This window comes from Hippichthys cyanospilos, chromosome 7 (assembly GCF_059441005.1).
Source record: "Hippichthys cyanospilos isolate Australia breed blue-spotted pipefish chromosome 7, RoL_Hcya_1.0, whole genome shotgun sequence".
NCBI classification, from domain to species: domain Eukaryota; kingdom Metazoa; phylum Chordata; class Actinopteri; order Syngnathiformes; family Syngnathidae; genus Hippichthys; species Hippichthys cyanospilos.
This window is the reverse complement of record NC_142375.1, coordinates 5,999,668-6,015,194: the sequence shown is the minus strand read 5'-3', so window position 1 is coordinate 6,015,194 and position 15,527 is coordinate 5,999,668. Positions and strand designations below refer to the sequence as shown.

The window sequence follows — 15,527 nt, the reverse complement described above, 5'->3', positions numbered from 1 at the left end:
AGACCAGCATCGTCGTGAAGAGACGCCGACCATTGGCAGACCAACATTGTAGTGACACGTGGCAGGGAGGCAGTGACGGCAACAGAAAAGTGTATTTACCTAAAAATGCCTGCTTGGTCATGACAGTTGTTTTTGTTGCAAAGCGGGGAAAATACCTTAAAGATTGGACGAAAAATTTTTTTTTTTTTGGAAGCATTAATATCTACAGGAAAAACACTCGTGCAGTCAAGCTGTAATGGTCCTGACAGAATTTTAAAAATAGGAAAATTAAGATAAATTGTTAGTGAATGAAGTAAGTTGTTAGTTGGCATCTTGGTGAATGTGTTATGTTAAACAAAATTATGCAACGAATGTCCCATGGCACTGAAAGCTAACTCGCAATATATTTTTTTATTTAATTTGTGAGGAACTTCAAAATAGAATAACGCTTGGCTGCTAAAAATAAATGAAAAGACAGAGAATTTTGTCTGATTATTTTGTGTCTTTTTCCTCCTATACCAAACTTGTGTTGAACCATGACCCCAAAATTGAGGTACATGCCAAACCATGATATCTGTGTCCATATATTATGAGGTAATGTAAGGTTTTTTATAAGTGGGCTTTCTCACTGCAATTGGCGGTTAGTCATGCAGAGCAGTAACGATCGTTGTTGCATTTTTCCTGACTTGTACACTAACTAAGGCAAAAAACAATGTGTGAACTATTTCTTTAAGCAGGGTACTCAAATTAATCCAGGACTTGTTTCAAGAGAGAGCTGTATACAAAAAGTAATCATTAATTTAACTGGAATCGAGAAGTGGCATGTGACAAGTTGGGTTGAACCATTTTTAAAATAATGAAATTGAATAACCTACTTCACATAACATTTGTTTGATGAATTTACATTTTCCTTCAACATTTAATTAATTCAATAATTATTTTTTAAGGATTTTTGCATGTTTGTTTGACTTCAAATCTCGAGTACCCCCTGGAGTGCCTTCAAGTACCCCCTGGGGTACCCGCACCCTCATTTGAGAACCACTGGTTTAAAGCTTCAGGGATGTTGAATTTGCACAATAGGAGGCTTTTAAAAAGTCACTGAAAAGTTATTGAGAAGTTATGGAATGAATGAATTACATATATATTTTCTCCTTTCCTTGTGAAACAGTGGCAAAATGGAGGTCAGATATTGTCCTAGAAAGGAATGTGTGGTAATTGTTTGCAAAAGCCGTACAGATCGCCAATTCAAGTTTTTCCTGGTGCTGGCTATTGGTGGTTATTTGAATGTGCAGCTAGGTTAGTACTTGTACACTGTCTATTATGTTGTTTAAAAAAAAATCTATCGTCAGATGTCTTATTTACTTTCACATGAACAAATTGTTTTTTTTTTGCACAACTCCCTTTCCTGTGTGTTTCTGTAGCAGCTGCTTCAGCTAATCATTCAGTTGAGTTAAGGAGGCGGGTGGAAGAAGGGATGGGGCTAGAGAAGAAAGTGATCGGGAAAAAAGAGAAGGTGGATCTGTTGATTTACCACAGGCTCGGAGAGTCTTCCCTCCCACCCTCCCGCCCCTCCTCATCTCCTTTCCTTACTGTATTCCAACCCCTCCCTCCTAACCCAACACCCCCACTCTCTCTGGACTTGATGGTACAGCTCCAGAAACAGGAAGGAGCTGCAGCTCTATAAATAGAGAAGTGCTCAGCCAGGAACCACACACATACGCAAACACTATTTCCCCTCTGTCATTCCCTCGTTTTACTGCGTTCCTACATATTTACTCTCTTTATCCTCTGATATGAACGCTTGAAAGCATTAACATTACCATCCGTGTCTCATTGTTTCTTTGAAATAATCGCAGCTGCACCTTTTCTGGCGCACCGTTATTTATTGCGCGAGGAGTTGTGGATGGATGGGGAGAAATGAGATGGATGAAAAAAAATGATGGTATTCTTCTTCCCCCAGGTTTTTATGTCAGGTCAGCTGGTTTACTAGGGTTTCTCTCATTCTTTATTTGCCATACACACACGCACACACACATTAAATACATGGCTGCGATATGAAGGACAAGAGCCTGTTTTGGAACCCATGCCAGTCTGTGTAGGTGAATTTCCCCTACTTGCTTTTTCAGTCCAACATGAAGGTGTTTCCCTATAATCCTTGGTTGTACGTAGAACACATTCTTCTGCTTCAGTGCTTCCTCCAATGTTCAGTGTTCATGGTTTGTCTTAAACAGCAGTGCAGAACACGTTGTTTCTGATGTGCTGCCTACACAAGGGAAAATGCAGTCAACTCTTTGGGAAATGAGGGCATATGTTTGGCCTTTAGCAATTGGTGGCTTTGCACAGGCGTAATTAATTTGCAGTCTGGACTGCCTCCTGCTCTGGAGTCAGTCTTGGAATCTCTAGAAGACTCCAACAAAACATTTCTTCTTTTTTTTTTTTTTTTTTTTTTTTTTTTAATACGACCAGCTTCATAATGTCAGGGGCTTTCACTCACAAGGCAAGAAAGGGTTTCACTTGCTCAAGGACACTGCAACAGAGTGGATGTTTGCTGATGTGTGCTTGAACCACTGTCCTTGTGTAGAAGGACAGTTTGAAATCCTCCCTTTTTCCTTCCCTGATTCACTCATATACACAGCACGTCTCATTAAAATAGTCTTGAAATCGATTTAGTTTAATTAATAGTTGAGTTTGAATGCGTTTTTCACATGAAGATAAACTAAACAAAGACACTTGAGTACAAAGATGCACACAGACAAGTTTGAGTGATTTAAATGCAACCCTGACCTTATTGCAGGTTTAATTTTTTTTTTTGGACCTTTTAGGACACTAAAAGAGGGTTCACAAATAGTCATGTATTATTGAAGGAATTTTAATCAAAGTAGGCCAATGCATCTCATATTGACATCCATTACAACTACCGGAGTCCGTGGTAGGGAATGTGGAGATGGCAGACCAGCCTAAATCCTTTATGCACAACCTCCAAGGCACATATTATACTACCTTTGTGTTTATTAAAAAAAAAAAAAAAAAAAAATCCTTGATGAAGCCAACAGAACCACATAATCTGCCAAAGGCAGAGACATAATAGGTCTCCAAAACTGACACCTTCCATACTTCAGGTCGCACCTAAAAACTTTGTCTCATGAATGCGGAAACCCCTATCCCGGTCTGCCAATCCAGAATCATTGTCCCCAATTTTCATACAGTACTGTAGCCCTATTTCGTTATCTACTCTACTCGTCTCAACGAAGGCCCAGTTTCCACTGAGAAATGTATCTGGATCTCGTTGACTTACTTTTTCTGGTATCTACTATTTTGTGGTTCCAAAAAAAAAAAAAAAATTGTGCTGTCCTTAAATATTACGTAAATACTTTAGAGGCTCTTGATTGTTATGAGAGGGCATCATTCACGACGAAGAGAGGGAAAAAGAATGAAAACGCTTTCACTTCTCCAACCTTTGTTTAATGGACTTGAAGTCAATATTGACCCTTGGTTCATGCAATATTCTAAAAGAGCCACAAACCAAGCACCGAGTAAAGTAATTCTTGCACACCATTGTTTTTGTTTTTGTGTGCAGTCACACATTTGCTATGATCACTGTTAACATACTGTCATGAGAAAAGGAGGTGCATGGGGTGAAATATAAAGTGCACCAAACTAATGGTAGCCCTCAGCTTGTTTCTCTTTCTACATAGTTTGTTAACAAATAGGTGGAATGGTCAATGCTTAACAATTTTTTCGTCAACCGGAGAGAGATTGGCGAATATAATGTGCACATAAAATATGAGCTCACCATTAATGACAAACTAATGGAAGCCCCCAGCTTGTTTCTCTCTTCTCACAGATGCAATGTCAGGAATCTCAAACATACTTTTAATAATTTGTGAGCTCATCTGGTTTGGTCGAGAAGTCATTCCTTGTCGGTTTGTGAGTCCTTCTGGCATTTACCACGAGAAATCACTATTTCAAGTACGACTCCTGGTATTGCCTGCTAATAGTTTTCTTTTTTTTCGAGGTTGTAGGCTCGTTACCTGTCTCTTAATTCGGCCTTTTTCAAAGATGTCTTACTCATTTAACTTCTTTGTGAGTGAAATTTTGGAGCTCAAGCGACCAAAACGAATCCAAGAGGATCCAGTCAAATTTCAAAATAAAAGATTTTCCTAAAATGAACTAAAATATCTTTCAGACGTGGATAATGTAGTATAAGATGAAAATAGTTCATTATTTCAGGTGCTGCTACCAGTTGATCCACGGACCACAGACCGACGGCTGGGGACCTTTCTAACTAGACTAAGTATATATAGAACTTTCAGTATCCGCTTTGATAGGTCTGGATTCAGAGTTCAAATAAAGTCTCAAAGCTTGAGAATCCACAAGCAGCAAGACAGTGAAACTTGCGCTGCACACCAAACACCCAAATGGACAGAAAAGACAGAATTGTTAAGGCAAAACTCATGGCCAGGAACAGAAACCTGAGGTGTGAATGATAAGGCAGGAAAGTCAGAAACAGGCCAGGTTGGAGTGCGTAATTCCAAAATGAGTCCTGGAGAATCTTGCATGAGCATGTGAACAACAGCATAATAGTTGCTTGCTTGATTGCTGATCTGAAGTACCCGTGTGCCATAATGAGTCGGGAGTGGCTGACTGGCATAGTGAAGCAGTTATTGGATGAGTCAAATAACACTGGGATAGCAAAATGGAGCCGAAATGTGATATGAGTAAAACATTTTAAAACATTTGTTTTCTGACTGGATTTATTTATTTATTTCAAGGCACTATCACAAAATTCATATCCATGTATAATTTACATATATTTAAGCATATTTCATGAAAACACAAAGTTGGTCCCCCCCATGTCTATATTGATGAAAAAAAAATACTGAAGGGCAAGTATGCAGGTGACCACTCTTTGCTATCCCTGCTATACATTTTCCACTCTTTAGCTGTTCCGCACAACACTCGACTATGTACCATACTGTACAAATACCATTGGGACTGTCATCTGTAGTCTTAAGAATGAAGTGACGGTAATCACAGTATCAATGGAATGTTTTATATTTTTACACCGGACAAATACCGTGATTGTAATATGTGGAAAGAAGAAGCAAGGTAGTGGAACGGATGGAGCGGTAGATGAAGAAGAAAGAGGCCGGGTGGCAATAGGAGGAAGCAGTAGGATGTCGTACACAAAGGCGGCAGAGCAGCAGCGGCAGCAGCAGTTGCTATAACAACAGCACCTTACTGTCTCTCCTCTCTCAGTCTGTGATCACCCTCTCATCGTCTGCTCCCTGCTGTCATCTGGCTTGCTGTTTCTTTCTCCCCTACCCTCTCTTTTCCCTCATCTTGGTATTCTTTTAGCATGTCCACTTGAAGGATGAAGACCATCAGCCTGACTAATAAATCCCTTCTTCCTTGTGTATGTACATCTACATGTACACTTTTGTCTCCGAGTCTTGTCATTCTCTCTCTGGCAACAGGCATACGAGTCACCAGATGATTATGTCAAAGGAAGAGACACAGGAGGGACAACAAGCAGCACACTGCTCCCTTTTTTCTCTCCTGCTTTTTTTTCTCATCTACTCCAGAAAAAATATATACGGATCCGTCTTGACTGTAAAACTTCTGATACCGTCTGCTTTGATTGCTGTTCATGAAAAGTGTATTACTGTAATTTACAAATGAAACCAGGCCTATAATTGTGCTTAACTCTTCCAGTGCCAAGCGTTATCCGAAAAGGCAAGCCCTAGAGTGCTTGCTGATTTCGAGCATTTTCACTCATCGTTCAATGTTGACTGACTATTGTGTGCTACGTCTATGTAAACATGAGTATGAGTGGTACCAAATAAAAATGGTTTCCATATTTAACTAGAAAAAGAAAGTATGGTTCTACCATATTCCGTTCTTTGGTAATCACTATTTGAAAATAGGTCATTTGAGTGACACCAAGCTATTTTGGACAAAAGGAGAAAATGACCTTTTTGTAACTTTTTTTTTCTGTACATTAATGTTTTTTCACCCAATGCTTGATTTTTGTGTGGTAATGTATGGCACATTTTCCTGAATGCAAAATTTACACAAAAAAAAGGTGGGCTTTGTGGAAATCAGTTTGCGTTTGGCTTGATTTACAAAGACACTATGCCCCAGCTAGCAAGCTAGCACTTACCTTTGCGTTTTCCAGAAGGTTTTGAGGGTGGATCTCTGTTGATATCAGTGGATCTGAATTGAAATTGACTCATTTGACAAATCCGGCTCGGCTTCACTGAATTTGCCATGACATTCTTCGTCAGATGACCTGGAATCTTTTAAATTACAGCGCAAACTTTGCCCCAGCTTCAAAGCCGTAGATGCATACATCTGTTGCGTATTTGTCCACTACTTCATCAAAATCCAATCATTCAGCTTTGTTTTCATTATTTGGCCTACCATGAGATATATGTTGCCTGTTTGTGATTTAATCTTGATTGTTTGCATTTTACCTTTCTCTGTCGTTCACTTTTCCTTATCCACTGAGATGCAACACTGCTATGAAATAGTCTGAGTTTATCATTACAGTGCTCAATTTGCTTAATATTAAGAGTAGTGCAGGCCATGTGTATCATCCATCCATATATTTAAAAAATAATAATAATAACGTAGTTGATGAGAATCCTCGTTGCTGTGTATGTAAGTACATATTTTGCATCTAACATAATAAATTAGCAATTGAATACAATGAAAGATAAACAACTTCTTTGCAATGAATGGAGTAAACTGCAAAGACTTGAACAGAATCAAAATGTGCTGTAGTATCTCATTGTGGACACGGTGTGTCACCCGCATAATGATATACGTAAAAAAAATAAAATAAAATAAAAAATGAAGTAAAAAAATAAGTAATGTCATTTCAAATATATTGGCGCGAAACTAAAAAAAAACCCTAAAAGGTTAATAATGATAAATCAACTAAATACTATGAAAAAACAAATATCTAGAGGAAAGAAAATGCCCCAATCAAAATATGTGGTTGTGGTTGTGAACTGCAAAGACTTGAACAGAACAAAATGGTGTCGTAGTGTCTTATTCTGGACACTGGGTGTCACCCAGTTAAGATATACGTTAAAAAAAATAAATACATAAATGAAGAAGTAATAACATCATTTCAAGTACATTAGTGGTATGTGCTAATAGCCGAGCTGTAAATAATGTAAATGTAAAATGAATATAAGACTGATTGTTTCCAATACAAAAGGGACTAAGAGTGAATCTCTTGCCTACGCTGAACAGTTGCACGATGAAGCTAAATGCTATGGCTAGTGTTCCACTTTATGTTAGTAAAGCGATGAGCAAGCTATTTGGCACAAGCAGGGCAACTGGTCACTTCAGCTTGAAAGTTTCAGTGCTCATCTTTGCATTGGTTGTAAAAGGGGAATGTTTCCGTATCGTTATGCCCGTTGCTAAGCACAAGGAAACCTGCGGATGAGGACTGAGTCAGTTGTTATCGAGCGCAAAATGAGTTGCGGTTGTCAGCTGCTTCGGTCGACGTACTTGTGAAAGTTTTTTTTTTTTTTTTTTTCTGTTATTTTTCTTTCAATAAAAGCACGACCACGACTAAGTGAATCCTTGAACACGCACAAGGGCATTACAGAAGACTAATAGGTTTGGTCCTTTCCGGCCTAATGTTTGACACCCTGGATTTGAAGTCTGTGTGTGTCTTTGGAGAAATATTTTATCAAAAATTTACATCATATTCTGAACTAAGGAATATGGGCAAACTAAATGCTTCACATTTAATATGTTAGCAAATTTCGTGTCACATTTGTGCTGGCATGGCCTGTGGTTTGAAAAGTACAAAGCAGAACTAAAGTTTAGTCCTCTGTATTTATTTTTTGTAGGTGGGTGCATATGTAGAAACCCTATGTGTACATCCATGCTTGATTGCATTTTTCTGTGTGGGTGGGTGCCGTCACTCTCACCAATGGAATAATTAAGCGAGTTTTTATAGGTGGGCTTTGAAAATCAAGTCTGTTATTATCAACATCAGTCACAGGCATTTAAGGAACTCTTGTAACACACCCCTCACACATACGTACATCTGTTCACACACACCCACACATTTATATTTGCTCCCAAAATCAAAGCCCATGTGGTGAAGACTTAAATTATATAAACCATAGGTCTCAAATTCCAGTCCTCGAGGGCCGCAATCCTGCATGTTTTCAATGCGGCTCTCTTAAACGCACCTTATTTAAATAATTAGGATCATCTTCAAGCTCCTGCAAAGCTTGCTGACGAGCTAATAATTTGAATCAGTTGTGTTTAAGACAGAAACATCGAAAACATGCAAGATTGCAGCCATTGAGGACTGGAGTTTGAGACCTGTGAGAGGATTTTCCTTGCTGATCGCCGGCAGATGTGTTTACCTGAAATTTTCCTCTACATGTGACGCATACAGATCAAGGCTAACATACTTTCTGGCATGAGATACTATTGTACATATGAAGACGATTTAAATACTTGAGTTAGATTGACTGCCAGTTGAGAAAGAACCACACAACCCTCTTAGCCCCATCTTCAAACTCAAGTCGCCTCTTGATAAATAAGAAAGAACTAATTGTGACTGAGACCTTCATAAAGGGTGCTAAATACAAGTACATTCAAATATTCACTACTGACAAAAAAATCTAAATTTTGTTGGCAACTTGGTAGATAAGTGCTTCGCACATCTGCCTGACAGTCTGAAGTTTGACTTGTCTATGTGGTGTTTCTTTTTTGTCTGAGTATTTACCTGTTTGTGTGGGCATTTTAGCTTAAAATTTCCTTAGGTGTGAATGTGATTCAGAATGGCTGTTCGCCTGCTTTCCATGTTGCTTATCATATTTTCTTCCTTTTTCAGCTCCAGGAGACGGTAAAAAGAAAACTGGACAGTGCAAGATCGCCCCTCAATGGAGACCAGAATGGCATCTGTGATGGGGGCAGCTACTCACCGACTAACAAGCGATTACGGAAGGAGGCCTCTGGTGGTTTAGACTCACTAACAGGTCTTCCTAACAACAACAACAACCTGCCACCCATTTCTCCACTGCACCACCAAATGGACATAAAGCCCCTACTCAACGGTCCCAACACTTCCACTGGAAACAGCACAAACAGCAATGGTAATCATGTAGGGCGGCCAACAGATGAGTTGGGCAAGAATGGCGGCAGTCATCTTTCAGACATGAAGATGAATGGCTCACTGGATTTGGAGGACAGCTTCAGCCTCCTTAAAGACCTGAAACAGGAACCGCTAGATGATGGGGGTGGAATAGAGTCTTCGGATCCCCAATCTCTGTCCAATCAGAATAAGCTATTCTCTGACATTAACCTCAATGATCAAGAGTGGCAGGAGCTGATCGATGAGTTGGCCAACACTGTTCCAGAGGATGACATGCACGATCTTTTCAATGAGGACTTTGAAGACAAAAAAGAGGCAGACTTTGGTAGGCCAGCAAACAATCAAACTCCAGGCCCACAGGAAGCAGTTGGAAATACGACAGCGCCTGTAGGGGGAGCTGTGCCACCGACATCCCTTCCTCCCCCAGCTCAGCCTCCGCAGGGTGGTCCACAGGTGCCCATGGGCTCACCACAGGTCAGTACCACTGACATTATACATCTCACTTTGAAAGTGTGTCCATCGTCAATGTTTCTACAATAGTATTTAAGTTCAACCAGTGTGAGCCAACAATGAATGAAGCCCTTCATGTTAGGGAAGCCTACACTTCATTTGCAGTTGATCAGAGGTTGTTTGGATCTGCATTAACTGGCAGAAACTTGGTTGCAAACAGACGTGGAAGCAAACTGACCAACTGGGGCAACCAGGTTGCTGTCATTCTTCATTTTATACATTTTGGTTCTTTTTGGGGTTTTTTTTAATTCAAATATGGGTTTAACACAAGCAAAATGATTTTATCAAACTGGAGACAAATTGTGCCGGCAATTTTGAGCTTTTAAAGACAGATGCGAAAGGCAGACAAATCGAGGCACAAACCAATAAAAACAATGCTCCAAAAAATGACAGGCAGTGGGGAAAACATTTCCGCTCATGGAAAAATGTCTTAAATGCCAATAAAAATTATCCCAACATATTGTCATACAGCAATCCAACTTCTGAGCTTCTGATTGGTCTACGGCAGGCATGTCCAAATCCGGTCTTGCATGTTTTTGATTTTTTGTCGTCCAATACATCTGATTCAAATGATAAGAATCGTTATCAAGCTTCCGCTGAGCTTACTGATGAGCTGATCATTTGAATCAAGTGTATTGGGAGGACAGAAACCACAAAAACATGCTGAATAGAACCGAGTTTGGGCACGTCTGATCTCACCACTTAGTCCACAAGGGCCAGTATCCTGCACGTTTCCGATGCCTCTCTCCCAAACACACCTGGTTCAAATGATTTGGATAATTCTCAAGCTCTTGCAGACCTCGCTGATGAGCTAATCATTTGAATGAGGTGTTCTGGGGAGAGGAGCCCAGTAAACACACAAGGACTCGGGCCCTTGAGGACCAGAGCTTGACACCTGTGATCTAATGGCTGACTTAGAGGCGGGTCATTTCAGAGGACTGTGATCATGGGTGCTTGTTTGATCAGGTGTTACCTAAGATTACCCTATTGCCACACACTTGTAGAGAATGAAATCAAACAAAGCTCGGCTTTAACGCATGTCCCAAAATTAAAAGTACCTTTTCATCGGTGTGTTGCAATATTTCTTGCATTTCAATATCGGTTCATCAACCTGCCCCAATGCTTCAACGTCGATTCAGCAGATCCTCTGAATTGCTACTTAAAACAAATTGAATCGAATGACCGTGTTTATATTCAAGGACCTTAGACTACACCGTGTTTTACAAAATCTTAGGTGTAAAAAGATTGTACATCCACTCAAACTGCAATGCACAATACCAAAATCAAAACCAGTCGTAATTTGTCATCTCAAAGCTGTACAGTGTCCAAGCGTAACAATCGATTAAAGAAAAAAAAAAAAAGCCTGCTTTTTTAAGCTGTCGTGTTTTTTTGTTTTTTTGTTTTCATAGTACATATATGTAGTTCATACACATGGGCTTGGACTTCCACTCAGTCACTCAAAACATTTAAGACAGTAGGTCTGCTTGTGCTGTGAAATGCATGCAACACCGCAGAAGAAAAAGAAGATGACGAATTGATGGTCTTATAAACTATAATTTTGCGGTGAGGGAAGCGTGGTTGAAATAGCTGTAACGAAGTAAAGGCCCGATAATGAAGGATTTGCTCGGCTTTAAATAATGATGTACAGAAAATGACAGACGGGTGCCCGGCTACTGCTATAGTGCATGTTCTTAAGTCAGAAAACCTACAGACCGCACACATCATGAAGTAAGGGACACATAATGTACAGTATTATGAAATCTAATTAGTACTTTGATTACACCTGATTATTTCCATTACTGGGTAGGATTCTAACAAGAATTATTCAGTCTATATATAAATAAAAATATTGAAATAAAATAAACGGGGGAAAAGAAACCCTACACAAAATATGCCTGTACTACCGATAATCCTTGCAAGCAGTTCAGTGCTGTTGCCAATTTGTTTTTGAATCAGCAAAAAGTGCTGCTCCTCACTGGGAAGCTTGCATAGCAAGACTGATGGCAACCTACAGCATCACTTAAAATGGCCGTCACAGGTGCAATGTTTTCACCATAAGTTCCTTGCAATACTTTTTGCTGCCCAAAAACATTTTGTCTGTCGCCCACAAAGCACTTGAGCGCTTCTAGCTAGCTGCCCAGTTATGCTAGACACGGGCAAAACGAAGCCCGAGCCTCTGACAGGTGTTTACACAGGTGCCATATGTCAATGTCAATGCCAGCATATAATTAAGTTGTTTTGTATAGCCTTGAATTGGTGATTGGATTTCAGAACATTTGTTGTGTTTATCAGGAGTCGGGAGCAACAGTTGCAGTAGAGAGACTAGTCAAGCTTTTACAGTGGGACATTCTGACAGAAACAATTTCAAAATAAAAGTGTATCAAGGCATTTGTGCCAATATATTAATTGATAAACTGAGGTTTATTTAGAAGTGGGCCTTCTCACCGTATTTCTGGTGTGTTTTACTTTCATGCAGACCATTATCAATTGTCACTGCAATTGGCTTGACTTACACTATGAAGCGGGTATCTAAGGCAAGAAAAAAATGCCTCAAACATTTGTTTTTTTAACCAAGGTACTCAAATTACTCAAAAAATCATTTCAGACCAAAATGTGTCCTTCCTTACATCGGCAACTACCATTTTGAATTACATGTTCAACATATTCAAACCCTCCATTGTTCACAACCTGCATCTATTGTTAATTTCTTTTGTGACCTCTTCTCAGGTCCGACCATCATCATCAGGCCCTCAGTTTGCGACCACTGCCAATGGAACACCTCCTCAGCAACCTTTGCAGCAGTCCCCCGCCGTTGCTATGGCGTCAGGGTCCCCATTACACAACTGCGTGGCTCGTTCGCCTCAGACTCCGACCCAGGCTCAGATGCAAGCAGTATCACGACCTGGCAATGGATACATGATGAACCCAGGCCCAGGTGTTAGTCAGGCAGGCCCTGGACAAGCAGGCTCTGGGGGTGCTCCCGGTCAGCCAGTAGGACCAGTGACACCTGAGCTTTCTCATGCAGAGCAACTAAAAGCAATGGCTGCCCAGCAACGTGCTAAACTGTTGCAGCAGAAACAACAGCAACAACAAACAGCAAACTGGTCGCCAGCCGGTCCTCCAACCAGTCCTTATAATGCTGGTCCCTTTAACCAAGATAAACCCAACAGCCCTATGATGTATCCACCGCAAGCCTTCAACACAACACAGGCCCCTCTAGTGACTGGGATGGCCCCCAACAACGGGTCCAAAGCTCCCATGAATGCCTACCTCCCTCACAATCACATGAGTTTGATGGGCCAGCAACAGCAGAACAGTATCGGCCAGAACACCCTGACCAAACAGCAGCAGCAAACGGCAGCCATTTTGTCATATAACAACACAAAGCCACTGAGTCACTTCAGCGGCAATGGCGTTGATCACAGGATGACTCCGCCCTTGGGTGGGAGCAGCCAGGTGAAGAACCCCATGATGCCTCCTTACATGGCAGGTGGAGGCCAAGGAGCTGGGCCAGGACAAACCCAAGGGCCAATTCCAGGCCAAACAGCCCATCTGAGTGAGGAGCAGAAGCGAATGTTGCTGTTGAAGCAGAAAGTGTTAAACCAGAACATCTCCTACAGCAACATGCAGCCTCACGGACAGGTACGGTAATTGTGTAATGCTCTCCACGACCATTCGTGCTGGAGAGGAGTTGATATTGAATTAGTCCTAGTGTCTTTTCAGCAATACGGCCACAGTGTGTCTTGCTTGGAATGTTTCTTTCTTCCATTTGAGTTGTTTCTGTTGACATGTTCATGATGGAGGTGTCAACCAAATTTTGGATTTAAAAACTCCTTCTTGACAAATACAGATGATGCTCTGGAGGTAAAGGTCAATAAAGTAGGCAGCGTTCCAATTGTTTTGAAGTCCTTTAGTGATGAAGCCAGTGAAGGTAAAATGGCTGTAGTTACCCCAGCAACAAGCCGGAGCTGGGGAATAGGAAAATGGCCTGTCCAGAGTGTATTGATGCCTCTGCAAGGCGAACACGACTGATAGCCTCCTTGCCTCCACCCCCTAGACACACAAACACATGCACTCACACACACCCAGACGAACCAAAACACTCACACACAAACAGCAAGCCAAACAGCTCCTTAGCTCATATCCCCAATCTGTCACAGCTGACTGATGGCTGAGATTGGACCACTAAGCTAAGCTTGCCGATGATTACCACAAGCCCACCTCAGGCAGTTGGCTTCTCGAGCCTGGTGACCAACATGACCATACTGTGAATGCTTCACTGGTTCAGCCAGATGTCAGGTGTCTTGAATAATCCATTGAAGAAGACATAGTAAGGAACTGTGGGAAAAGCATGCTTCTTAACAAACACCTACTGTCCACCAGATGAAGGCCCAAGTGGTTCTTTTCATAGTGTTAAATGCTAAATCATGTCAGTGCTCTTGTATTCTAAATAGTATGTGAGCATGTGTTGCCATGCATGACTGTAGATGCCCTTTTCCTTTTTGTATTTCTTTCTTACACAAACCCTTCTTAGCTGCGGCTGTTATGTTTTGATATGACTTTCGTCAGTCAGCCCTCTCTGCTGATCTCGGAGTCTCCTCCTCCTTTTTGTCCTCCTCCTCTTCCATGTCACCCACTCCCACCCCCTTTACCCTCCTGCCAGAGACACTCAGCACCAATAAAGGAGCAGATTTATTAATATGGGGCCATTGTGGCTGTTGCTTAGAGGGTTGTGTGTTTGCCCACGTGCGTATGCGTGCATGTGTTCGTGTGTGTTTTGTACATTTCGATGGGTGGCGGGGCGGAGTTGGAGAGATTTATTTGAGTGAGCAGTGGAGAACTGGAGACTGGAAAAGCACAAGAAGAGAGAAATGTGCAGGGAAGCAAGCACAGGAAGCAAGAGATTTATTGTTGCGTGAATACAGTGAATATGAAAAAGGAGCAACCACCACCAAAGGGAAAAATAAGTGAGCAATGCAGAGTGAAGCTTCATGGATACAAAATATCTACATTCTTCAAGCAGTTAATGGGGTTATGTTGACTTCGTGGACCATGTCGGCTTGCTTCTTTTTGCATTTGACAAAACAAGGCCAGAATATCTTAGATGCAGGCACTTCCTATTGTGTGTAATTAGTAGTCTCAAAGTACCTCAAAACTCAATTGCAATTGATCAAATTACGTCGTGCAACATTCATACTTATCCTGGATCTGTCTGCAGGTGTCTGTGCAGTCAGAGCAGTTTGGTATTATTCCAGATTGGCATCAACTATTTGACAATAATTTAACCATTTAATATGACACTTTAGCAGTGCAGCAGGCATACATCTGTTGGGTGTGATTTACGGCTTTGCTAAAACGAGCCACAAGAGGGAGATTCAGGGCTGTTGACATTCATCCATCCTATGTGGTCTAAATTGCCAAGAGGTTTTAATTGCTGGTGATATAAAGGAGGTTTGGCGAAAGCCATTTTCAAGTTACGCTTTACAATCAAACCAAACAACAAGTAGAACAAAGTATTGCTCGTTTCCTCGTTGCCTCCAAAATTACTCCTTGTCTTCACAGTGTGCTACTTAGTGGGCAGGTCATCCAGTTTAATGCTATCGTAAGTGACTGTATATCTTTTTGACTACTGTGTGTTAGAAGCTCAGTCACGTCTGTATTAGGTTTGGCATTTTGCACATGGTTTGGATGCTTTCTGTCTTAAAACAGTTAACACAAACTGTCTTGATTTTGTTTCGCTCAAGCATCGCTGTCAAACTTTTTTCTACACACAAGCTAATTCTGTTCGTAGCCGCTCAGGGAAATGTCAGCTGTGCTTCTCAAAGGCTTATTCGTTGAGCTTTAATTGGTTGACCTCACATAAAGTAGTGCTGTATTTATTATAGATATAGCTGAGGTTACCATT

General features: G+C 41.0%; 1 protein-coding gene across 1 annotated transcript in view; it reads left to right on the top strand.

The window, feature by feature from the left end:
* maml3 (mastermind-like transcriptional coactivator 3) overlaps positions 1–15,527 on the top strand; it is a 109,513-nt gene that overhangs the window by 50,187 nt on the left and 43,799 nt on the right. The window contains exons 2-3 of the mRNA XM_088420207.1: positions 8,852–9,586; positions 12,350–13,264. Of these exons, the coding sequence (XP_088276333.1) occupies positions 8,852–9,586; positions 12,350–13,264 (1,650 nt within the window). The remainder of the gene's footprint in view (positions 1–8,851; positions 9,587–12,349; positions 13,265–15,527) is intronic.